The sequence below is a fragment of the Pithys albifrons genome, chromosome 2 (genome assembly GCF_047495875.1).
Source record: "Pithys albifrons albifrons isolate INPA30051 chromosome 2, PitAlb_v1, whole genome shotgun sequence".
NCBI classification, from domain to species: Eukaryota; Metazoa; Chordata; class Aves; order Passeriformes; family Thamnophilidae; genus Pithys; species Pithys albifrons.
The window spans coordinates 80,681,441-80,707,921 of record NC_092459.1 but is presented as its reverse complement, the minus strand read 5'-3'; the positions used below and the strand labels follow the sequence as shown (position 1 = coordinate 80,707,921).

Here is a 26,481-nt window from a genome sequence, read left to right as displayed (position 1 = left end):
TTGATTAAAGCAAACTGCTGCCCTCAGCAACTGCATGTCTGTATTCCCAGATGTAACATGCCTGGCTCTAACGGGGAAAAAGGAAGGGCCACTCAAACAAACTACAAAGCAACAGCAAACTACATAGCCACCTCCTCCACTGCCTCCATCCTGTGCACCTAAACTGCATTTTAAGAGGGAATGATTATGCAGAATGGGAGGAAATAACATGACAGAAGGAAAAAAAGAACTATTTATCTATATCAGCATAGATATAGATTGTTCAGGTATATGTACTGGAAGAAAGCCAGGAAACATGAGCCAGAAGCAAATTACAGTGTGTCCAGCCAAGACACCAGTCTGGAAAGCAAGAGGATCAGGAACACAAAATATGCCATAGCAAGCAACTGCTGTGCAATTTAAACACAGCAACAGAGAAAAAATGCTCCCAAACCCTGTCAGAATGGATATTACCTCCTCTTTGTGGCTCCAGTGCAGGTGCATGAATGAAGCTGGTCTTGAGGTCTATTATTGCTGCACAATTAGGTCTGTGTTCAAGTCACCTTCATTAGAAATTCACTTGCATTCAGTAACTCAAGTTATTAGGCTTTTACATACATGTTCAGGGACCAACTGCACCAAAACCAATTGGGAAAAGACAGTCTTCCAATTCCCTTAATGTTTTGCACAGGGATAAAATCTTCCCCCAAAGAAAACAAGTGTTTCAGTGATATTTACAAGGCCTACCTTGCCCAAACCAGGGGTGTCTTTCACTTTGCTGACTGCTCTCAACAAGCATGGTGGTGCAGGGGGTGGAGAAGTCTGAAGGATACTGCTGAAGCAGGTAGAGAAGAGAGGAGATTCAGGAACAGATGATGCAGAAGGCCTGTGCTTCTTCTTTTTGGAAGACAGGTTCAATTTCTGAGCAGCTCTGTGGGAAAAAGACAAGAGTAAGCTAAATCATCCTAAAACTCATCAACAAGAATAAATAAAGGATTTTTCTATCATGCTACTATTTGTGTAGGCTCTCAGTTTTGACTTCATTGATCCCAACAGTCTTACAATTCTTGTTCTTCACCTGTTATTAGTAGTTTATAACCATTGACTTCACAAAGTTGCTCCACATTTACAGCCTGCATTAAATGGGGTCAGAATCTGGCCTCTATCACTATCTTATCTGCTGAAACAACTCAGCCAGCAAGAAGGCTCCAGACACTCCCATTAAATCAATGAGCTATATGGCAATTTCTGTTTTAAAATTAAGTTTGGTCACCAAATGGTTTGCACAGAATTGTGCATCATTCATAAGTCTCTGATTAGAAAATGAATACTTGTGCAGTGTTTAGGTGCAAGCAGCGACTGTTAAGTTAATTAGTATTACATGCTCTCTGAATTTGCTGAGGTATAAGAAGCCTTACAGTAGCTGTTTAAAATTTTTATCACCTCTTAAAATATAAGCCAGTTTAAAAACTGAATAAATGGTGACCAATGAAAATATGGCTGTTTGCAATGAGATGGAGACAATCATACAAACTCCAGCTGCATTCACTACTAAGCAGGGAAAACACTGAAGACTGTTTTTAATAGTACAGTATTCTTAGATAATAATGCTGAAGTTTGTATAGAATTTGATTAAAAGCTAAGTTTTTCTGGAACAGAAACATTCAGTACTTTTGTTTTCCAAAATATTTTATTTTGAGAGATAATTCAACAGTCAGTCTTTGTTGCAGCTGTTTTGGTCCAACACTTGTGCATTCTGCACTGCCCCTGGATAATGTTAACATTAATCATTCTGTCCCATGGTTTCCCTTTTGTATAATGACCACTTTAAACAGAGCAGGTCAATGGAAGCACCTTCTCAAAGGAGAGATGGATATAACATCAAGTTGTTTGGTTTGGCAGACAAATTGGGACTAACGATAGATATAAAAGTAGTCTCTGCTGACAGTAGCTCTCCTCACTTTGCTGAAGTGTGACAGTCAAGACCAATAATTCTAAATCTTCCTAAGTTTTAAGAAGCCTTAACTGCCTTACACTGGTACCAGTATATATTATCCAATTTTGAACTTACAAAAATAACTTGTCCCAAGGAGTTAGGGAAAAAAGATTGAATATATAAATATATACACACGTATTTTAATATGCAAGTAGCTTGTGTTTGTTTCAAGTGTCTCACACACATGAACAAATTACTGCTGGGCATGAAGCTACCATATGTCAGCTGGTTGCGTGCATGCTGTGTGCATCACTAGCATATATTCTTTTAGCCTATGGCAAGTGAAAAGCAGTTCAGATAGATTAGTTTCTAATAAAAGAAAAACACTAGGAGGTTTTCATTGACCTGACACAGAATTAGAAGTTTCTGTACCACCTTCCTGTCCTTTCCCTTCACTCTGTGCTAAACACTGCAGTTCATAACCTAGTCCTCTTTTAAGCATCTGCTTCCTTTTGCATTGAAAACATAATCAAAATGTGTTGGTCAAAATAATTTTTTCCTTTTCCTAGCAAGATTTCAATGGTTTGAGAGGACTCAATGACCAGCTTCCACGCTGTCCATCCCTAATACTTGTGTGAAGTTGTCCATGCTAAATTGAGATCTTCTGTACACCTTAGTTTCACTGTAAAATTATTTCAAGGAAAATCTTGTGCTATGTGCAGCAATTGAAAACATAAATGTTGGCCAAACATAGTGAAAAATTTACCCATGTGGTCAAGCTCATTAGTCCAATTTTTAATACAGGCAGTGGTTCCATTCACTGTGGTCATGCATCTGGTCTCACAGACTCACTTTAGGTGAAAATACATTTCCTAAAAGCTGTCTTCTGAATTGACTGGCAGAGCTATTATCCCTCTTGTCACTAACTGGTTCTCCAGAATTCTCTGTTCCTTTTACAAAGCTGACAATGTAATACAAATCACTTCTCCATCCAGCTAAGCCCATAGCTTGCATTTTCAGCAAAAACATTGTTGGAGGTACCTGGCCTTTTCAAAATCTTGGAACTATATTCTAGTTTGACAGTTGCAATCTTTGAGATGGAATAACCTGCATATTCCTTACACTTTTGGCCTGCAAGGGGTAAAATATATGAAAACCAATGACTTATTTCTCACAACTTCATGGGCTTTTCTGTTTTTTCCCTAAGGAGAGAAAAAAATCATTGCATGACAAGCTAGAAAATCATTTACAAGTCCTATCAGACTTGACGGAATTTTGAAAGGGATCAAAAAGGCAATAAGCATCAGGTAATTCCCAGACCATTTAACTGGGAAGAGAAGGATATTTTAACCCGAGGTAAGCAGCAATACGACACAATACACAGAGTGTGGCTTTCTTATGAGCATATTTGCATGAACAAATGCTCAGCTTAGGTGGCTATCATTGCTTTGAACACAGCTGGTCATGCTAGCTGTTACTGATTTGGCCCTGTGATCTAGCACAGGTTAGAAAATCTCATAGTCTACTTTTCCAGGCAAGTCAGAGGCCTGGCTCTCCCATGCAGCCTCTCTGGACCACCAGGTATCTCAGGGAAAACACCATGCTTGACCTTGGGAGGCCTGACACTGCTGCCGCTCAAAGCCTGCCCAGCTCAGCCAGCAGCTGTTTAGGCTCTGTCTTTGTAGAGGAGCCAGCTATGTTAATTTTTTCCTTTAGTAGCTATCATAATAGGACTCTGATTTCCACTCAAGACTTTACACACTACTGCAGCAATGGTGATGATGGCAATGTGGCTTTATGTATGGACACTAAGCTGATTCTACACTCAGAAGTTCTATTAGCTCCCACTTGAGCCCAGTGAGATCAGCCCTGAGCTATGCAGGGGTGCTCCCATGCATTGCAAACCACTTCCCTGCTGTGTGTGGGATGGCTGTGGTAGGGGTTGTGTCCACAGAGACACACGAGGAACTTGAGCCAAAAAAAGTGAACAATTTAAACTGTATTAGACCATTGTGTGGACACACTCCTTCACAACAGAACTATCTTTAATGTCATTTTACTGAATTGCCTTCCAAAATTTAAAACAATTAGCTAATATACTTTGAATTAATGCCTTCAGATAATTTGGACTATTTTTCTCCTAATGTAAACAAACATCTGGAGATTTTTTTGAAAGCTTGTAAGATTTTTGGTAGAGGAAATAATCATAAGATCAAGAGTTGAAATCACAGAAGGGACATTAGAAAGCTGATTAAAGTTCAATCAAAATAAAACTAATAAATTGCTGTCAGGAAAGGGGAATTGCTTTGAAAGTCTACCTGCACCGTAGCAAAGACTGAGACCATTTCTTGAAAGAACATTCTCTGCTTTTTGTTTTTTTTTATATAAAAGTTAAATTAGGTATATCTTTAGACAGTCACAATACTTTTCATCTTCCACCCACGCAAAAATGGTGAAATATTTTTTTCCCTTAAAACCTCATGAGCAGGCTGAGATTTGCAAATACCTTGATTGCAGAGCTACCTCCCCTACACTGAAAGCCAATTCATGACTGATAGGAACTTTCTGAAAGATGAAGATCCTCTGTGGGTTTCACTGAAGAAATGGAAGGAAATCAGCTTAGAGGTAATGCCAAGATGCAAGGGTGCAAAAGTATGCTCTTTGGAAACTTGTCTAGAGAGATGAATGAACATAAAGGGATTAAATAATCCATTTTAAACATATAGAAAAAAGCACTTATAGGGTTGATGGAAATAACTCTGCTGAGTTATTCATACTGCCTATAAGCAATACAAGAATAAAGTTGATGAAAGTCTTTAGACAAAAACCATTACAGAAAGCTCTGTAAATACCTTGCTTAGAGAGGTCCCTGGGTAGTTTCTTACAGTACAGCATAGGTAAGCAAACTCCACAGAAGGAACAGTCTGAAAATTCTTGGTTTCTAAATTAGTGATAATATAATTCATGGGACACCTGTTTAGCTTTATCAAAGAAAATGTTTTTTCACCAACACATCATCCAAGGCAAAGCTAAAACTTCAGGACACACTGTCAAAGTAGAGGTCATTAAGGCCACTAGGTTCATTAGATTCAGAAGGAGGTGAAACATTAAATGAATACTTAAAATATTATGTACACTTGTGTCAGTAAAGATCATCATTGATAAGTAATACTGATTGACACATTCCTTCATCACTGATATCTGAAGAGATTTCCTTAGGTGTGTATCCATGTATAATTATTCCTTACTGTATATTCATCCTACATTATGATGCATCCACTGCTTATTACCCTGTCAGACTTCCAGATCATAGAAGCTTTAGAGCTGGCATGTTAATTTCTGTGTCAAAACAGAAATTGAAATATGCTCATTTTCGTATCATACTTTTCACAGAGAAAATGGCTCTTAAGCTGTGGAGGCTAAACAGCCATGTATTAGCTAACTTGAATGTAAATATTTACAACTTTAATTAAAACTAAAAATCTGTTTTTCTTTATTTGGAGGCATACATTTCATTTTATAACACAAATACTCTTGGCTGGGAACACTATTCAGAGTAAGTTACAAACTTTATCTGTGCAAAGTGTGATTTACCAGAGGAATTGATGGTTTGTCAAGTCCAAAGGAGATTAATGATCTTCCTTAGCAATTAAAACACTACTTTTACTTATCCCAAACTACCTTGCCTGCTGTATGTTAATGCTAGGTTGAAAAACAGATGGAAGTTTAGTTTGGAAATTGTCTTCTGACCAACCTCTTTAATTATACTTGCAAAGCTGTATCACCTGATGTAAAATACACCAATATATTTGATCAGCAGTTTGGTTACTCAGCATGAAACACTCATATTCTATGGTCTTAAGCTGGGCACCTAAAAGGCAAAGACCTTTACCCAGCCTCACTCTCAAAACAAAAGCCTTACTGATGTTTTTTTTTGTTTTGTTCTGTTTTCAAATCCCAGACATAATTCTTCCTGCAGAAAAAGTAGAAAACTTGCCTGTCAGCTATGAAGTAAAACACAGTCTGCATAGTATTTTACTTAAGTGACAGAATGTCAAACAAAGGTATCCTGGAAGCCTGCCATTAGTTTTGTTTATTTCCAACTCTAAGGTTTGCAAACATGGTTTCACAGTGTATTTTCTGCTTCGGGTAATTATGTTTATCTAAAATGAATCATCATATCATACATAGGTCCTCATGTAGCTAGAAGGTAAAAAACAATGGAATACAGCAAATTTACAACCATGCAAACTTGTTTTCTGTGAGAAAAGCCAGCCTTCGTTTTCAGTTACACAGAGTCACTCAACAATGTCTTCTCTAGGATCTTTTATTACTGAATTATGTCAGCTACATGCTGCATATACAAAATAGACACAGGGCACTAAATAGGATGTTCACATTTTCTGATTATAGGGATTTAACATACCTTCTATGAATCATCATCAAAAATTATTCTATTTCTTCCAATGACCTGTACAGGTGATGCAGGCTCACTAAGGTGACATTACAACCAAGCTGACCTGACTACTACCCCCAAAAGAAGAGACCCCATACCAGGCACTGCCCTGCCTATATACTTCCTTTCCCTTCTTGCTTCTTTCCTCACATTTATTTTGGCTTGGCTGCTACTGTTTTAACCTCCCAAAGGCCTTGTGCCAAGAGTGCTCTAAATCACACTTATTTGACATGGCTAATATGCCTGAATTACTATGGCAAGTACTTCCCCAGCCCTAAAATCTGAGGCATGTGCTAAAAAATGTGGTTTCATACAAATCTCATATTTCTGTTTGGAGGGCAATGAACTGGCCAGGAGCCATGGCTTCCTCTGTGCCATGCCTTTTCTTTCATCTTCTAAAGCAAAAAGAGAGATGCTTTACAGAGTGTTAACCAACGAGCTAACAGCCGTGCTCTGCTGCAAGGGGCCAAGTTGCCTCTCCACCATCTGCTGCAAACCAGGGGTACCATCTGGGAAGCATGCTCCATGGCACAGAAAGAACACCCTCCAAGAGCTTCTCATACCTCTACATGGAACAATTTTTCTCATCCAGATTGAAAGCAAAAAGAGAGAGCAAATAATCCTGCAGCTGGCTTGCCATGTCCCTTCTCTGTCCTCATTGCCTGCTTTCCAACAGGAAGTTACAAGCTATAAACAAGAATCAGGGCAACTTTATTCCATTTTAATTCTCTGTGTGGCCAAACCTGGGGCTGTGGTGTTGCAACCTAGTAAGATATGTAAAGACTGAAATAAGAATCCTCAGAGGAATGCTTCCAGGATTTGTAGTTCCAGTAAGATTCTTAGTATTTGTGATTAATTATTTTACAATGCCTTTAAAATCTGGAGATAATTTGAGCTTTCTGCTTATGCTGTAGAAGGTACAATAAACATCTCTCCAATGCCCAGTAAACACTTGCCCCTTATTGTTCTCTTTATTTTTATGCGTGTATTCAATTTCATAGCAACAATAAAGCTGTCCCAGGCTGCAATCTTTCACATCTTGGGTGGTAGTTTGGGTATTTTGACCACAGTGCCTTAGTGACTACGATCTCCCTAGGAACTCTACTGTAACTGTCCAGAAACTCATTATTTTCAGTTTATTTCATTCTACGAGAGTCAAAATAGGGCTTCAAACTTTATTAAGGATGGGTCTTATAAAAGCTGAGGCTTGTTGCACACAGGCAAACATAGTGAAGTTAACAGCTCAGACAGGATCTTATATCAATTTCAAATTTATGTAAATTTACTAGCAACAGAGCTGCTCCTAGGTTGCACCAAAATGAAGATGATGAATGTGCTTGAAGACCAATAGCTTAATGAAAAGCTGTGGGACAGAGGACTGATATTCTACACAGCTGTTGAGTGAAACTCCTAGTTTTAGAGAAGAATACGAAAAATATGAAACACCCCCCTTTTCTTGTCATTAGTGTTTGATTCATAAGATTTTCTTCACCAGGAATCACTGCAATCCAGTAAAGATCTTTTTATCTAACCTAAAAGTTCCTGGAAAACCCTGATTCAGTGACAGATGTCCTTCTGCCTTTGGCAATAAGATCATTAATTAGCACTCATGCATAGAGGTAATGTTGGCAAAAAAGGTAACAAATGAACCATCACATTTGGAATTTTTACAAGATGATGTCCTTGTCCTTCAGTACTACCCATCAAAGAAACTACATCTTGACTCAATATCTTGATACATTTAGTTAAAGAAAAGTAATTTCTGATTTCCTACCTTTCTTAGTCTCCTCATTCTTTTCTCCTCTTAATATGGTTCCTAAATTTCAGGCATTACTGACCCAGGTCACCACACATGCTATAAAACTGACCAGATTCATCTCTCCTGCTGTGTTACTGTCTGCAGACACACATAATCAACCTGTATCTTTGGGAAAAAAGAGTGATTTTGGTGACCAGCAAAAGAACTCAGCTCCAAGAAAATGTTCAGCACTCAAACACAGAAGAGAAATCACAAGTCAATTTTTTTAAAGAGTGGGTAAAGGTTGTTTTTATTATTTAACTATCTTATTTTTCTCTCTAAAAAATTGTTTTATGAAAAATACTTTTATGGAAACTCGTAGTCAGACAGATGACAGTGCTCAAACAGTATCCTGTTCTTGGAAAGCTCTGAGAATGAAATAGATATGTGTCACTGCATGCTTAATGCATGAAGCAAGCTGAACCATTACACTTGGGTAAAATACAACCAGATCTTTAGCACTAGTTTGAAATGGGAAGAAAAACAGCTATATTTACTATAACTCAAATTAGTTCAGATGTAAGAACTTACCAATTACTACCATGGTTATTTGACAATGCATTTTCAAGTCACTATGGGAAAACTGCATAGGCAAGAAAGCAACAACCACAGACCAGAGTAGCCTTAATTTCAGGCTCACAGAGCTGAGGACAAGGGCTCTTTCAAGGAAAGGTCAGAAACAGGCTCCATCCAGCTCAAGCTTTGGATGTTAAGCAGTATTGCCTTTATATAATACAGATATATGTTCAAGACGCTGGCATTGCCATTGAATAATAAGAAAGGAGATATGCACTGTTTTATATTTGTAGTCTTTATTCTGTAAAACAAGAATCATACATAGACCTGTCAGTCAAGTGTTAGCTGCAAAATATTAAGGGTTTACATGTACAGTTACATTGCCTTCTCGTGAAAATTCCACCAGGAATAGTTGGCAGATTTTCCCTATGCCTGAGACAATGTAGCAAATGCCAAACCATAGGACAGGATTTCTGGTTAGTCAGCCCCTAGCTGACTCTTCTCATAAGCATTCATGTCAGCTCAGAAACATGACTAACAGAAGCTTTGCAATGAGAGGCCTACAAAACACTGGCTATTTAATAACAGTCCTTAAAATCACATAAAGAAAATTCTTTAGCTGTAAGTTTTATGGAGCTTATATTATTATGGTTATTCTATTACCTTGGATGCTGAAGCCTGACCACATACTGTGTTGAAAGCTATTTTGCTTCATCTCTGCCCTATTCAGCAAAAACCTCCCATAACACCAGGAGGAAAAGCAGCCAGCACAGAGATTCACAGTCCATTTTGTCATTGTTTAACTTTCCGGTTGGCAGAACCATAAAAAGGTTAAAAGGCAGGTATGTTTTACAGGGGATTTTGCCTCATCAATATTTTTGAGGTCAGCACATTTAAAATAACACCAGAGTACAAATGGTAAACTATTCTGACAACACAGATGCACTGAAATTCAATGCACTTCAGCCCAGCTCTGACAAGTAATCTCCTGCTTTAGTAAAAAATATTTCCTCTAAGAGTTCCTGTTAGTCTTGTCTTGTACTTATTTAAGTCACCACCATGAGATAGTGATAATTCTTTGAGACAAGTTGTTTTCAACTACTGGAGACTATAACCACTACTATGTACAATATGCTAAGGTCCAAGATGGAGGTTCTCTTAATAGACTGCACCCATCCTAAAATCAGTGCAGTTCAAACAGCTAATAAGCAGACAAAAGAAATTTTATGATCCCACCTTCATGGAGATGGGCTGGAGCACAAAATGATTCACAAATGGTGGGAAATCATACTTTAATCTAGATCATCTCAGCAGATTCACACAAATAGTTATGATGAGTTTGAAGATGCCTTAACAGCAGCCCTCCCAGTACCTACACAGAGGGTACCAAGATGATGGAGTTACACTCCATACCAAGAGCTAACAGGCATATGTTGAAACAGTAAGTTTGGAAAGGGTAAAAGGAAAAGCTTTTTCACTCTCAGGGCACCCAAGCAACATTGTGCAGTTTTTGTGCTTGGGGAAGTTTAAGATCCAAATGGATAAAAGCCTGGGCAATATGTCTGACCTCCGAGCTGAGCCTGCTTTGAGTAGGAAGTTGGATTAGAAACATCTTGAGGTCCCTTCCAGCCTCTCTGATTCAATGATGCTATAAAAGAAATGTTGCTGTAATTCTGAAAGCAATAAAATGTTCTGCTGTGTTTTTTCTTTCAATATATATTTTCTCTGAAATTTTCCAACAGTCACTTGGCATCGGTCTCAGAAATTTATGACATCCAAAACTAAAGCTTTAATTTTTAGAATAATAAATATAATTGAAGAAAAGTCAAACTACAATTTGAAACTGAAAACTTAATAGCTACTCGTTTTTGCAAGGCTGTAACCAAAACAAATTTTAAAATGTCTTGATTACTGTTTCCTTTCTCGAAGGACATTAGCTAATCAAGAGAAGCTGATGAATTCAGTTTGAGTGAAATCCACATTTCTTACTGAGGAAAAAATTGACACAAATTTTACCCAAGTCGGCTTCAATCTTTTGTGGTAAGACCTTCTATGTCTATCAACTGGTAGCAGAAGGAAGTAATTCTACACAATACTAAATATCCTCATATCCTGCCATTTGCAGGGAAAGTCCCTTACACCCACCCTCCTGCACCCTCCTGCAGGAATGCTCAGCATTCTGCTGGCTCAGACCCTATCTCTGATGGGAGCTGACCTTAATATTTGACCTACTTTAATCATGCTGCAAAGTGAATTAAAATGAAAAAATTATGAAACTGGAAAACACTGGTAGTGTTGGCAATTACTGATATTTTTAAAACAAACCTTTTGTTCTTTTTTTTTTTTTTCATTTCCAGTAAAGTGAAGTAAAAAAAAATCCCATGAAATTAAATACACCACCCAGAGAAGTAAGGCATTGCCAGAAAGAATTGAACTGTACCGATGTGTGGCACAGGCACCAACAAGCAGAATTTATAAGAAATTTAAAGAATTTAATCAGCAGCTTTTTGCTTATTACCTGCAATGAAAGTCAATTAATTTTCAATGAAAGTCAGTTAATGAAAGTCGATTAATTTTCAGCTCTGAGAGCAATTCTCAGTTAGGCATACTGCTATACTGAACAAGTATTTGACATAAAAGTAGAAGCAAATTTCTGAAAACACCTCTGGAAGTGGAAAAATAAGATATTTACAATGACTCAAAATCTGACGCAAAAGTGCTTTTCTAAACTCATCCTGTCTCATATAAAGAAGACAGGAAAATGTATTTGCTGTTTGATTTTACTTGGATCTCCATGTCTTTTGGGATTTGTTGGTAACACCCATATTTATACCTCTGCTCTACCTGAATAAAGTGCCAGTAACTCATGTTCAATATTGATAAAATATAGCTGAGACTGAGGGGTGCAAGGAAAAGAAATACCAGAGGAATTAGAAAAGGTCTTGTCAGAACACCAAAGGAACTGCAGTCTCTGAGTCTCATGGGTCCATGGTAGGTATTACAACATAAGGTGCAATATTATGCAGAAAGCTCCTTTTCCTACTAAAATGCGCAGAAAAGCAGTCCTCCTCTTCCTTTTTGGATACAGGCTTTTCTGTTATATGTTTTTATCCTCTGCAGGCCAAAGTATTGCTGTTTGCTCCAATGAGAGCTAGGCATGGATATTTCATTTGGTGCAGTCACAATGAAAGCTCATTTATTAAGCAGGCAGATTCAGCCATAACTGAGCTCTCCTCTTACCATTCCTACAGTCCTTCTCCACTATACTCGATAGTCAATGGTTAGGAGGATGATAAATGTTCTGTTTCTTGTTTTTTGCAAGACAAATCATACTCAGCAAATACATGAAGCTTTCACAGAGATGTCTCCACCTAAAGCTTCGTTTCCTGGACAGCTGGATTGGCTCCCTCTGTGCTGTGGTCTTCTGGTTCCTCCTTCTCTAGTGACCCACAGGACCTACTGCTTGGTGCAATCCTATCAAAAGGTACATCCCTGATGTTACAGCATCTTGGTACCATGTGTTTTTCTAAAGATCCTGGTCCTCATCACCAAGGCAAACAGTAGGCTAAAACACTACCTCTACCAGCAACTCAGAGAATACTTAAAAGGACAGGAACAGAATTATTCTTCCAAGATACCTCTTGTTTAGTAATACAGCACCCTGACACAGATCAGGTCACTGTGTTGCTTCCCTCACGGCAGAATCACTGCTCTGTGAAGTTCTTTCGTTGATGAGAAGGTCTTGAAAATTAGTTAATCTACCTCCATAATAATAAATATCCCATTGTCAGGAAACCAGAACATCAAGTTAGGAATCTTATCAACAGAGTTTTCTGTTGAACTTGGAAAACATTTCTCTGCATATCTACCTCAGAAATTCCTATAGTTGCCAAAATACACTTATAATGGTCCTACAATACATTTCATCCTGCTGTCCTATTTGCTATACAGAAAAAGTTTATGAACACAGGAAGTAAGATGCATGACAGGATCTGCAAATAGATCCTACCACCTCTCTTCACTGTAACAAACAGCTGCACCTTGCCCTCCCCACCCAAAGAATAAGACAAAAATTGCATTTCTTACTATGAGAATAAGAGAGCGCATTCTGCATACAGAAAAACTGGAGTATATTTTGCTTTCCAGAGTAGAAGATAACAGAGATATTGTTTATTTTGCCCTACTACAGCTGCCTGCAGTTCAAATGCTCCCTCACCCTGTGTTTGCAGGAAGAAAAGCCCTTATTTTCTATTCTGTAAATTTGATCAGCCTGATACATTCAGTATATTGATAATACTTATGTTTTAAATAACTATAAACTATCCAGAAAATAAAACTTGGAATTTAGTTTTCAACATCACAAGACTCTGCTCTCACTTGAAATGCTTTTATCTGATTTAAACTAGAGAGGCTGGAAACCTTATTGAGTGGGCAGTGTAGTTAAAATTCAGTTGACCAACTGATCTTGCATGTCTGGAGTTGGCTCCTTGTATGAAAGAACTCTCCAGCTCCTTTGGAGTAAAAAATATTCCTGTTGAAGCTTAAGAACAAAATGAAAACTTCTTTCTATCTATAGGGTATTGATCCATTTGGGGCTTATTTAGGTGGTCACGCTTTATCAGTTTAGAGCTTGTGGGATCAAAACAAACTTTTGCAATACTCTTCTGAGGATACTCAAGCAGACTCTCCCTTTTTATCCTCCCACCCTCATTCTTCTGTAACATAGCGCACCCATGAACTGCAGGTTGCAATCAGCCCTCTCCACAAGGCTTTTTGCAGATACCAGCATATGCTACAGCTTTCATTTTGCACAACCAAAAAACCCACTGCATCCTCTCACTGAGATGCAGAGTGTAAAACCAGTCCTTTGGCTTTAACAGAACCCATTAAACTCACAATAAAGAGTGGGGCTCTGCACAGCTTTGTACAAAGCCATGTGGCCTTTCACACTATCAGAACTGAAGTTATTTTTAGTAAAACTCTGTTTTGTCCACTTGCAACATCGCTATAAACTGTGGGCATCACTGAAGCAGCCTCACTCAAGTAGTCATTCAAGAATGAAAGCTACAACTCAGAAGATCACAAATGCTGGGGGACAAGAGCGGGGTAAATTCTTCTAGCTTCAAGTAGCTGATAATGCAACCTTTTTCATCACAAGAAATATTAAATTTCTAAATACAAATGTTATTCTTCTCCCTGACATAATGCTTCAGTAGGAAAGCAATAGGTATACACAGTGTGTCCACAGTGCAGAAGCACTGTAAAGCTGATACAGGCAGACAAGCCTGAACTTATCCCAGAAAAATACAAAATTTTTTGACTGCCTAAACATAAGCTATCCCACTGTAATTTCAGCAATATGGTTTTAGCAAATAGCCTTCTTAGTGCAAGAGTATTTATTCAGGTCAGTTTGTTCCTAATCAGTAGGAGGAATATGGGAATATAACATAAAGTACCACTTCATGATAAAGTTGCAGTTACTCAAGAGAGGCTATACTGATGCAATTATTTTGGCAAGAAGAAATATGCCCCATAACAAAAATTGTTGCTTTGTAAATGTATGAACACACACATGCAGCACAGAGAAGTTCACGTTCCCCTGTACAGATCAACATACACCAGTCTTGCATGCATGAGCCAACGAGAAGCACTGTGGAGCACAGGACAGGGAATCAATTCTGGGCCTTGGTAGCTTGCACAAACACCATCACACTGCTTCACACGTCAGCTGGAACAGCACAACTCCATGACAGGCAAAGCAACTGGCCACAGATTTCTCCTTTTCAGCCATCAATACCACTGACTACTTTTTCTTCTATTCCATTATATGCTCTCGTAGCCATTTTACATATGTGTCATGTTACCTATTTCTCACTTTGTCTGGTTACTGCCACACTGATTCATTTGAACAGGCAATATTGAAAACACATGTATGGCCAGACTTTGTGAACAAAGATTTGGGAAGGGCTCTCCCCACATGGGTGTGCCCTTCCAGCCTGCGCAGTGGATTTTTTAGGTGAGGCATGGCTTGCGCAGAACTGGCCCCACCGTTTCAGTCCTGAGGTCCATCTGCCACACCCCAGCGAGCTTGGACAGTGACAGAGAAGTCCTCGGGACTGTCACAGCACCCAGTACTAACCAGGGCTGACCCTGCTGAGCATCTGAGATCTGACGGGATGGGATGGCAGGGAGGCATTGAACTGCCAGCGGACGGTCCCCACTGAGACTCGAACTCAGGTCCTTGGGATTCAGAGTCCAGAGTGCTCTCCATTACACAGCAGGCAGATGAAATGCATTCAGCTTGTCACCAACAGGCTGATGCCCATTTGGAGGTGATGCTACAGTCTTTATAATTAGCTACTGCCCACTGCACCAAGTTAGACTTTCATTTGCCATTATGTTCCCCAGCTAGAGTGCATTTATATTCCCCTCTGGATTTATTTTCTGTTCTCGATTCCTGCCTCTGAAAATTAAGATAGGGAAAGACCAATGTACTACTATGTGACACAATTAGACAGCATTTCGTACCAGGAGAAACAGTGTACCTGAAGGGCCTTTTTGCATGGTTATATTTCACAAGTCTAACACTGCAAGGAGACGTATTCTGATCAAATTAAATTCAAATCAATAATGTAAAGGGCAGTTTCAATGACTCTCCAGAGATATGATCACACTCTGAAGCTCAGAGAGGCCAATCTTTGGGTCACTTGTTTCTGAACACATGATGAATTTGCTCTGCAAGTTCAATTTTGCAAGGACCTGACCATCTCCTACAGTATGTGCTGCATGCTTTTATTTCTTACTAAGGCTAATGGAACTTTAAGGGGCTGGACAAATTACAGGAACAGGCATTTTCCAAATTATGAAAGTAATTCCTGTCCGTGGAATTGATCTAACAAAATGATGTATGCTCAGTATTGCAGCTGAAAGAAAAAGATGCAAAAAGTATTCATTTTCTTGAAGAAGGAGATTACAAGAATCCCACAAGGCAACCAGCTCGTGCATGGAGCTTGTCAATACAACTGTTAGGAGGCTCCCAGAAAAGTTGGCTGATGGGGCAGCCAGCCAAACTGGGGTTACTGCAGTGTGCATTAGGAGGGCAAGACATGATTAACAATCATTATTTACCAAGCAAGATGCAGAATTTTTTCAAGCATGACTGGATTGCATCAGCCCTTGAACACCTGGCTGGGAGTAAAACTGGCTCACCAGTACAGAGGCTGGCTGCCTTTGCTGCAGATAAACTTACTATCATGAGAACTTCAAGACATTTGGTAATTATAGGAGTATAAATATAGGGCATGTGACCATGTCATCTCCCTTTCGCTATCTGAAGTCACAGGAAAACATGGAATGACAAAAACAAAGCTTATTTTCATGTTCTTTTCCAAGGCTAAATAAGATTATAGCAGAAGGAGAAGGGCAGTCACACTGGCTTATATGAGAATAGTGCTGCCATGTTGTGGAGCTGGTTGGGGGGAATCAAAAGATAAAAAGCACCAACTCAAAAAATCTCTCAGTGTCTATTTTAAGGAGCCATCTTATATAACAGGAAGCAAGCACAGTTATTCTGGATGCTTGAACACCGTCTGTCACATTGCCACAAGCAAAGGAAGTATAAAGAAGCATGTGAGACCATTTGAAGACTGTTAGTTTTAATTAGTCTATAATAATATTGGTTATATAAACCCTTGCAGGTTGAAATAGAGGAAGAAAGTGCCATGGAGATTAAGCCTACGAAACACCTAAATCATTCAAAAGCTATGGGGAAAATAGATCTTTCTTTGCAAATGGCAAGCTCAGAGTTGAGGTTGGCAGTCAGTGTGTGGTATTTACAGGTGCTAACCACTCACACTGGTCTGAATTCTTCAGGGCAGGAATATACACTTTCAGGGAGGCAAGGCAAAGGAGCACTTTTCTGTCCAAAAGCTAATGAGTGAAGCATCAGCTATCTATGTACAATCCAGCTGCAACACTAAAAAAGGCCCCTCACTGTTGTGGTAGACCAGCTTTCTCATTAGCCACTACCCCAGCTTAACCTGTGAGTGCTATGGTAGTGCCCAGAGCTGCTGGTGCAGAGAGCTAACTCACCTCAGCTACCTTTTTTCTCTACAAGCACAGACATATAACACAGAACAGGATGCAGTCCTCAGTTTCTTACTTTCTATGTTATGGGTTAGAACTGTCTAATAGCTTGGCTCATAAATACTGATTAGGATAAAAGGATGTACTAGAATTTTAAGAAGACCACTGAAACATTTCAGTGTCCTAAAACAACAAACTTTTTTTTTTAAAGTTTTAGCATACATGGAAAGAGCAATAAAATTGCCAACATCGGATTGAAAAGAATGTTGTGTCTAAAACCAGAATTTTGTTGGTTTCATTTCTGATGCCAAATAAAAAGAGCAATGATTCATACAGCTTTAGTTACTAACCTGATAAGAGTTAAAGGAGGAATTGTGTGGACACTCCATAGGTTTGTGGAGCTTCACCTCAAACAGCCACTGTTTGTTTCTCCCAAGGCTGTGCAGGTTTATTATCCAAAAGATCAATGCCAGAGAGAAACTTAACAAACCTCAAGAAAGAAAACAATTTAGGCACTAACATGTAACTGCATAACACATATGGGACACATTTTCAGGAAACCTAAGCTAGCCTTGTTCCAAATACTTCTGTATGATTTCATAGCAGCTGATTCATGGAGAACTTGAAATTTGTGCCATTCTTTATCCCAATTAGATTCAAAACTAAAAGCCTCTTAATCCACAAATGATTGCTAAAATAGGAGAAAAAAGATGAAAGAATGAATGTTAGGTCAGCTAATAAAAATTGAAATAATTTTACCAAATTACAATAACTGAATATTACTTAAAGGTTAGTGTAATGCTTTACTGTTTTTTTCCATTTAGTTCTTGGTATACTGACTCAAAAAAGAAAGAACCATTTAGGCACATCTTTCACATGTAATATTAAGCTTTCCCTTCATGAAAAAGCATGTATATATCTCAATACTAGGAACTTTTCATAGTGACTGATGTCTAAACAAAGGAAACACATTGTTTTGATTATACTTTTCAAATGGGCATATTGAAACTTACAAAAGAAGCAAAGAAGGTAATAAAACTACTGCAGTTCCCCATCCAAATAACTATAATCACATTACTTATATTGCCTCCCATTCCATCATTATCATTACTACATTATGGCTAGAGAATCAAATGCAAGAAACTTTTCTTCATATCTGATAATAAAACATTTTGCTCAGATGTTCCTGGTTAGAGCTGTAGCTTCCCTCACGGAAGTGCAATATGGAGGTGAAGACAGAAAGTCATAAAGGTTTCCAAACCCACAGAGATGCTAAAAAGCCAAAAGGTATGGAAGAGTCATGCATGACTCTCTGGGCAGGCACTACAACCACCTAACAGACTTCAACTGAGAAGGTATCTCGACTGAATGTCATGGTATCTTCCTACCCCACACAGTGCCTGCTCCAGCAAAAGGTTTGCCATTTATAAGAGGTTTTGAATAGCAGTTTACAAACCTCTCCCTGCAGCTTTCTCAAAGAAGCTGTATCTGTTTCTCTATTCTGCCATATCCAATGTGTGCAAGTCTTTGTGAAAGAGGAAAACACAAAATATGTCTGTAAATGGGAGCAGCAGAGAGAGATGCAAACACCTGTTGGGACTCTATTTACACATAACTCAAGAGTTCCCTTGCAGAGGGCTGAAGAAGTTAATTCTTTAACCTGTTTCTCTATACAGACATGCATGGAATGTAATTTTTACCTCTGTAATGCAATGAGCTAAATACAATTTACACAGCAAAGTGCACATAAACATAAACAGCAGTAGCACATATCTCTCTTGTATACATGCAAGTCCTGGCTGTGGGAACAGCTGATGGAAAGGGCACATCCAATTACTTGAGTGCAAAAGCCAAGGCTCACATGTAACAGCCAAGATGAACTGCATTTCCCTCTGCTGCCCTGCTGGTCATGGCTTATCATGTTGGGAGAACAAGCACACCCCTGAAGAGATGCCTTTTTAGCCTACAGATGATCCAATTTACAACACTGACCCACAAAGAGTTACACTGGCACCACAAGCAAAAGAAAGGAGAAGAGAGGTCAGTAATCTGTGACATGAAATCAAATGTAGCCAGAAGCATGATGAGGAGTGATTCCCTCTGTCCCCTCTCTTTTTCTGTGCCACCATGGTCCTTTCTTTGATCTTCTTCCCGGCTGTTGCCATAGCATAGATTTCAATTTCATTTCTCTAACTGCTGTTTGATTTAAGCATGTTTGCAAAAACTCTCCTGAGATTTTAGAATCACTGTTTCATGTCTCCTCATTCAAATAACAATGGAACCCACTCCTGAGGACTTAAGGCCTGATTCATTAGCTTGCAAACTCATTAATTGTTTACACCTGCATAAAATTCAGATGTTAAAGCATTATAAACTCAGTTGGCTTAGGTATTAATGTTTGCACAAGAGGCAGAATGTCAGAACAAGTGAAGCATGCCCTCCCTGGCAGCAAAGAGACACTCTGAGCAACACTGCACCATCTCCCTGGGGCTAGAAGAACCTTCAGTGATGGCATTTGTGCAAGGTCCCAGCAGTCTCGCATTGCACACAGTACAGCACAGCAAGCACTCTGCAGGCCACTCAGAAGAAAGGCATTACCAGAAGCAGCAGCATGAAGGGGATGCAACTGAAAGCAACGTCAGGTATATGTCACTAAAGGACAATGGGGAAGCCACATGCTTCTCAGGCACAACTACAGTTTAGACAAGCGGAACTCTCTCAAGGATTGCATGCTGTTTACAATATCTCTGAGGCTCCCTTTTTTTCCAGGTAAAAAGTGTAGCAGTGCAGTCCAACAGAACAGGTTCTGTTTAAAGCAAAAATATTCTTCATCTTTTTCCTAAATTTGGACGCATTCTCCTATTTTTCTGTGAGACAGATTGAAAAAACCTTGTTTTTATAAAAACTTCTAAAGGTTATCTGGTACGCATCACTGTCTCTGGCAAAACAAGACTAAAACTACCTAGGACAACTCAAGTTGGAAGGGTAGTCTGTAGAACATCTCCCTGCTCAAACCAGGGCCTTGGTGCCCCGGATGAACTCCATTTACCTTGTTCATCTGTCTTGCCCTGGAGATGCTCCCAAAAGCTGGCCACAGTGTTAAAGAGAATATATAACAAGTGCTGGGCTGAGAGGGATAATCACTTCCCTTGACCCACAGCTCTGCTCCTGCCAGTATAGCCCAGGACACTGATGCTGTCCCTCACTGTCAGACACACTGCAGGCTGTGCCCACTCATTGCCCAGCAGGACTCCAGGTCCTCTCCTGCACAGTTCATCCCCAGAAAGCCAGAGCCTGGCCTTCCATGGCACAAGGGCTTCATCCTGCCCAGGGCAGCTGCACCTGTACAGGTAAATCTGCAATATACTTTGAAATTTGAATTGATTTCTCAGAGAAAAAACTCCCAAACATCAGGGAAGAAAAACAGGTCAATGCATGTGTTATTGCTTCAGACAGCATAAGGGTGGTGGACCTTCTCTACTCTCTCACATTAAGATCAAGATTGCTTCAGTTGTGTGTGTGGTAATTTTCCAGCCAAGTGTTTAATACAGGGAAAAGCCAAGCTCCAACATGTCTTTGGGATGATTATTCCAGGGGGAAATAACTGACCTCTCACTCAGGAAATTGTTAACAATATTAAGTTTTTCTTTGTCTTATTTTCTCTATTTCCTTACAGATACAACTGATCCCTTATGCTAAATAATTCTTCTCTCTCTCTTCGGGGAAGTTCCATCCCTTAAATATTTGTAGGCTGTTCTATCCCTCAGGCTGTATTAGTCACCACTTAGCACAACTACACACATTTAGTCCTTTTTATTAGGACTCGTTAATTACTCTTAATTCCCCTGGTTTCTGAGCGTCTCTTACAACATTGTACCCCATGCTCCTGCATCATAACACTGTAGAAAGGAACTCTTCTCTCCTCATCCCAGTGTTCCTGGAAATATAGACTATAGCTCTTGCATATGCATCTCTTCATCCCTATGTCTTTTTCAGTGTTATTGCTTACTAATGCCAAGTCTGGCTTCCCATACCCACACAACTAGCCCAGCTGAAGGAAAGCCCACAAATAAGATTAAGAGTTGGCTTTCGCCTCCACCTCAAACTGTGTTCACTTCCATTAAGTACTCTTTTTAAATTCATTGCCCTCTTTTTCAGGGTTTAGTACAATGTTCACTTCTGCAGTAACAAAAGGGCCCAGTTTTGAATGGTTTTAACATAGTTTCAGTAGTAGCTAAAGCTACTGGAAGTTAAGCATCTAAATACCTAAAATCTGGCTTAAATATTATTGGGAACATATTGTGTTCAAGCCAAAACACTTGAGAATTCAGAGACTGATATTTAGGAATCAATTTTCTTTCCACGTATAGTATTTTCAGTGCTGCATAGTTCAGTTCCTATAACAAGGTAGGTATAATTATGTTGCACTATTGCCCTACTTTATTTTTAGAATTTGAATGATTCTGTCACCATGGATCCTTTTAGTAAGTTTTGGCTGTAAAAAAAACCCTGACTTTTAAAAAATATCAGCACTCCCCTCCTGCAAGCAATGGTCTTAACGAGCTAGGATTTAAGAAAAAGCTGATTTGAGTATTCAGTGAAGCACTGCCTCACCAAAACTATGGATTCACTGGTATCCGTGGCTTCAGCTTACACTACTAAAAGCTCTGAAATGCTAAGCAGATGACTCAGAATCACACTGACTTGAAAGATGGGTATAGGGCAAGGACTGGGAAGCAGGTACAGCACAAGTTTATAGGGTACAACTTACTTCCCACAAATCAAGCCTTCCCAGTGGCTACAGCATAGGTTGAGAGAGTGAATAAAGAACAAATTCTTACCCCTTTCTCCACCCATGGGAATTAGGATGTTTTGTAGCCTTAGAGAGGTAAAGAGGGATCAGGGAATGTGAACTGACTTCTCTACTTTGCCTTTGTGTGAAGGCAAAGGAGCATTCTGCCCCACTTCTCTCACAGCCTTAGCACATACCTACATAAATGAAGCTCAGTCAAAGACCTCTGCAACATAAACAGTAAGAGAAGGCAAATCACAAACATGACAAGATGAGAGATGGTGATATAAATACTCATCTTCTGAGCAGCCATGGTGTTTAATGGAAAACATTTATCAGAAAAACAACTTCCACCCTTACAGAGCAGCTTTGACTAAGAGTATGGGAGCTTTATCTTGTGCACAGGTGTCTATAGCTACTAAAATAACAGTCTCCAACTAGGATGAAATGATCAAGCTCTACCTAAAGATAAATTTACTAGATTTAAATTTAAGTGACAGGTCAATGTATCCTTTGCAAGGTGCTATGACTTCAGAGTATGCCAGAAAGACAATAAAGCTCAGAAGAGCCTTGACTACATTAGTGAAGAACTTTAGTTTCCAATGACACTCCTAATGTTCTCATCACCATTTCAACAGTGGGTAAAAAAATCTACCAAATATTCTCTTCTGCTGGCATGACATTCTTGACTGTTCTGACCATTTACATTATGAAGTCCAAATATCAGTGACCTATCCTGTGCCTGTGCTAACTAACTTCTGATTTACCTTCAGATTCATGCCACATTTCGTATTCATGTTCCAGTCTCTGTTTGTAAAAAATCTCCCAGGGGCTATTTAGATCCTGCCTTCCATGTCTACAAAATTTTTATCCAATTTGACTGGAGTTGTCTCTAACTATGATGTGGCAAGCTGTAATATATAATTGATTTGTTCCAGCAATTGTTCTATTGCAGTTGGCTAAGTTACAGAAGTCCTTTTGAAAAAGAGGTCTGAGCTTTGGTGTGGGGTGGTTTTTTGTTTTTTGTTTGTTTGGGTTTTTGGTTTGTTTGTTTGGGGTTTTTTTGGGGGGGTGGGTAGTTTTTTCCAAAATTGAGATTTGGCTCTGTCTAAAATTTACAGCTTTTTTTACCATTTGTATCAAAATTTTGGTAAATTTGTTTGCTAAAAATCTACTGTGAACTAGATTATTAGAAAAAGAAGATTAAACCAGAGAAAACAGGAATAAGGACAGTTTAATGCTGTTCACAGCTTTACATGTTCTCTATAGTTGAATACTATAATAGCAAACCTTGGTTCTAAATGCAGACTCCTGAAGAAATGCCATTGCAACTTAGCTGAAGACTTGCATGCACAATATTTCCTTCATTTCTGAAGGATATTTCTTCCCCTGCCATCATTTGTTAGGGAAAAAGCAACAGTGTGCAGCCACTGGTGTCAGCCAGGAAGATGCTGTGCATCCCTTGGCCAAGCTGATGATGCTCAGATTGCTACTTACTCAAAAATCCTGGATCAAATGAACCATGCAGTGCCACACTAGAAGTCAGAAGATATGTTTATGCCTGGCCTCCCCACTATTTGTTGCATTTCCTCCAAAGCTACAAGCTGCTCATTATAAAGAGGACACTGAACTAAACAAGTGTGAACTTGATTCAGAAGTTATTTCTGTTCTACAACAACACACCAAATCACTGCCACTTGATTACGTGCGAGCACACATCCTGTTCTGGAGAAACTTTTTAACCATTTGATGCTACTTTGGCTCTGTCTACTGCAATGATAATGATGCATCCTTTGCTTCATTAGCTGAAGCAGATTTTGCTTCATATGAGCATAGCTCTAATTTGGAAGACATGACCACAGCAATATCTAGTAAGTCCTGACAGTGCTGTAACAGTGTGACCACCATCTGGCTCCTCAGACATAGTGTTCTAAACCACAGTCCACAGCAGATTTATGACATTTTGTATTGCATGTGGGTATGGCCAGCTCTTCATGTTCACCATTTGACTCATTTAAAAGCTAACACACGTATGGATCCTGAAGACTGTTTAGTGGAAGAAACTGTTTTATACTTTCTGTTCAATAACATGGCCAGGATGTGAATATGAAAACTCCAAGGCTAGGAAAACATCAGACAGAAATACCATGGGGAACCTATCAAAAGACTTTGTGGCAAGAAAGGCATTCCATGGCATGAATATGATCCACAAATAATTAGATGAAAATTTTCTGCTGACAATCCCCATGAAAGATAAAAGATGTGAAAAGAAAGAAAACCATGGAACTGTATTCAAAGGAAATTAGGAAAACAAACAAGTGCAGCCTAAGGCAGTGCAAGATATCAAATTGTCACTTGTAAAACAATACTTCTATTCCATCTTTCTTCTTTTTTAATTGGCAGGATCTGGAGCAAATGATTATAATAATCTAAATTCATTTACATTCCAAAAAGACTGTAGGAAAAGAAAGCAATCTTACAATAAGTCATGCAATAGCAAACAGTGCAGACACTGTTTAGAGGTAACTATTCTAACTACAGTATATGGAGAACATTATTTGAGAATTTTTCATTTAAATGGATATAATTTTCATTTGGGAATGCCTTTCATTTAAAACACTCTATGACTAGACTGTCTAGCTGCTATGTTGGTTGATGTATTAGTGAATTCACCAGACCTACACAATTCACTATACTGTCCAAGTTTAAAAGGATAGAAGTGTTATTTTGGAAAATGCTTTATATATAACTAGAGGGCCCTGGGGCACCCCTCAGGCAGCACAAATATGCTCTAACTCAGAAAGAAGCCCAAGAGCAAAAGTCACAGTAAGGTTCCTTTTAGAAAGGTAGTTCTGAGAGCAGCAACAAATAATTAGACATCTAAATGCTGAATCAGTAACTTTCTTCCATCTCCAGTGATCTGCACCTCAATTCACATTGATGTCATCTCTAGTGAGGGGAAGTGCACAGAAAACAATTAGGTGTATACATAATACTGAACTACATGAACCTGATTTAGCTGTCCAAATACTACTGATAGACTTTATATGGTCTGTGGAGAGAGATAACTCTTCTAAAAGACATTGTGAGCATCTCTATTAGGTTTCTACTCTAAGCTGATGCCTGTAGGAGTTCAGCTTCCCCATAAATCGAGGATTTCAGCAGCCGGCTTAGTAAGGATATCCTTCATTACATACTGTGCTGGTTTTGGCTGAGGTAGAGTTAATTTTCTTGAGTGGTTAGTACAGGACTATGTTTTGGATTTGTGCTGAGCATGGGGTTGATAATACAGATGTTTTTGTTATTGCTGAGAAGGGCTTACACAGAGCCAAGGCCTTTTCTGTTTTTCATACTGCTGTGCCAGTGAGGAGGCTGGGAGGGGACACAGCCAGGATAGATGACGCAAACTGACCAGGGGGATATTCCAGACCATGTGACATCATACTCAGTATATAAACAGGGAAACATGGGGAGGGGGAAAGAAGGAGAAAATGGGATACATTTGGAGTGATGGTGTTTGTCTTCTTGTTATATATGATGGGGTCCTGCTCTCCTTGAGAACGTTGAACACCTGCCTGCCCATGGGAAGCAGTGAATTAATTCCACATTTCGCCTTGCTTTTCTTGTGTATGTGGCTTTTGCTTTCCCTATTAAACTGTCTTTATCTCAACCTGTGAGTTTTCTGGCTTTTACCCTTCCCATTCTCTCCCTGATCCCACTGGTGGGGTGTGAGTGGGAGGCTGAATGGGGCTTGGTTGCTGCTTGGGTTTAAACCACAACACATACATCAGTTTAATCCTACAGCATACAATTGATATGGTCTCCTCCAGAGACTTGGAGAAAATCATAGGCTGTTCTTAGTTGCATATGCAAGTTTTCTTCACTTCTTCAAATTTAGGAGCAGCTCTAAGTATCTGCTGCCCTTTATAATCACTTTTCTAAAACATATTTTCCAAAAAATCTGTTTTCATTTGCTGACTCAAAATGAATTTTTTCTTTTATATTGGCTCCTTAATAAAACGTATCCCCACATCTTAATAAGCAAAATATTTAGATTTTATGATTAGACAATCAAATATTTATTCATAAGCACACCCACTATGAACAGGAGAATACATAACCACTGATTTTTATCCTAGTTTAGCTCTTTCATTCCTGGCCCACTGACAACGAATGACTGAACATTCAAGTGAGCACTGTGATTTCAAAACATCAGAATTAGCTAAAAAGGACATGTTTTTCCACACTCTGGTCCAATCCTGTTGGGGTTTGGACTGTAAGTACTAGCATGGGAACTAAGGAGTATTCAGAGGAAAACTTGAGAGATCACAGCATCTGGTATGCTGGTGACACAGAGCATGCAAAAGGCAAGGAGATGAACAGGATATGTGAAGATAATAAGGGTAAGAAGTGTGATGTGAATGGTAAATCACAGTAGAAGAAAATAGTGGCAACTGACTGCAAAAGAAACCATGCAGGAGCACTGAAATTGTGTCAAAATGCAATTCATTGTTGAGCACCCTGCTGTCGACTGGAGCTGCCTGATCCAGAATGATTTATCTGCTGAAGTTATAATACATACTGCATCCACAGTCAGAAAAACACGTTCTGTGCAGAGCTTTCCCAAAACAGAAAACCAGAGCAGCCCCTCTGCAGAAACTCTTTCACACAGATATCTTTCATCATGAACTTCCTTTGCACATGGAAAGATCTTTCAGAAGCAAAATCCACTCACAGTGAATGAACAGATGTGCAAAAAGTTTGCAGAAAATTCCATTTGCAATTATCTGCATCATCCAAATCATACTTTGCAGACAGCCACAGTGCAAAACCACGCAAAGTCAAATTAAATCTGAAATAATTAGATTCTTAATATGTTTCCCTCAGTTATATCTTCACATTCTGGTCACTTCTTCACA

At 39.1% G+C, this 26,481-nt stretch overlaps 1 protein-coding gene across 1 annotated transcript in view; it reads right to left on the bottom strand.

Moving 5' to 3' along the window:
- KIF26B (kinesin family member 26B) overlaps positions 1-26,481 on the bottom strand; it is a 287,900-nt gene that overhangs the window by 105,761 nt on the left and 155,658 nt on the right. The window contains exon 5 of the mRNA XM_071575037.1: positions 727-910. Coding sequence (XP_071431138.1) covers positions 727-910 — 184 coding nt within the window. The remainder of the gene's footprint in view (positions 1-726; positions 911-26,481) is intronic.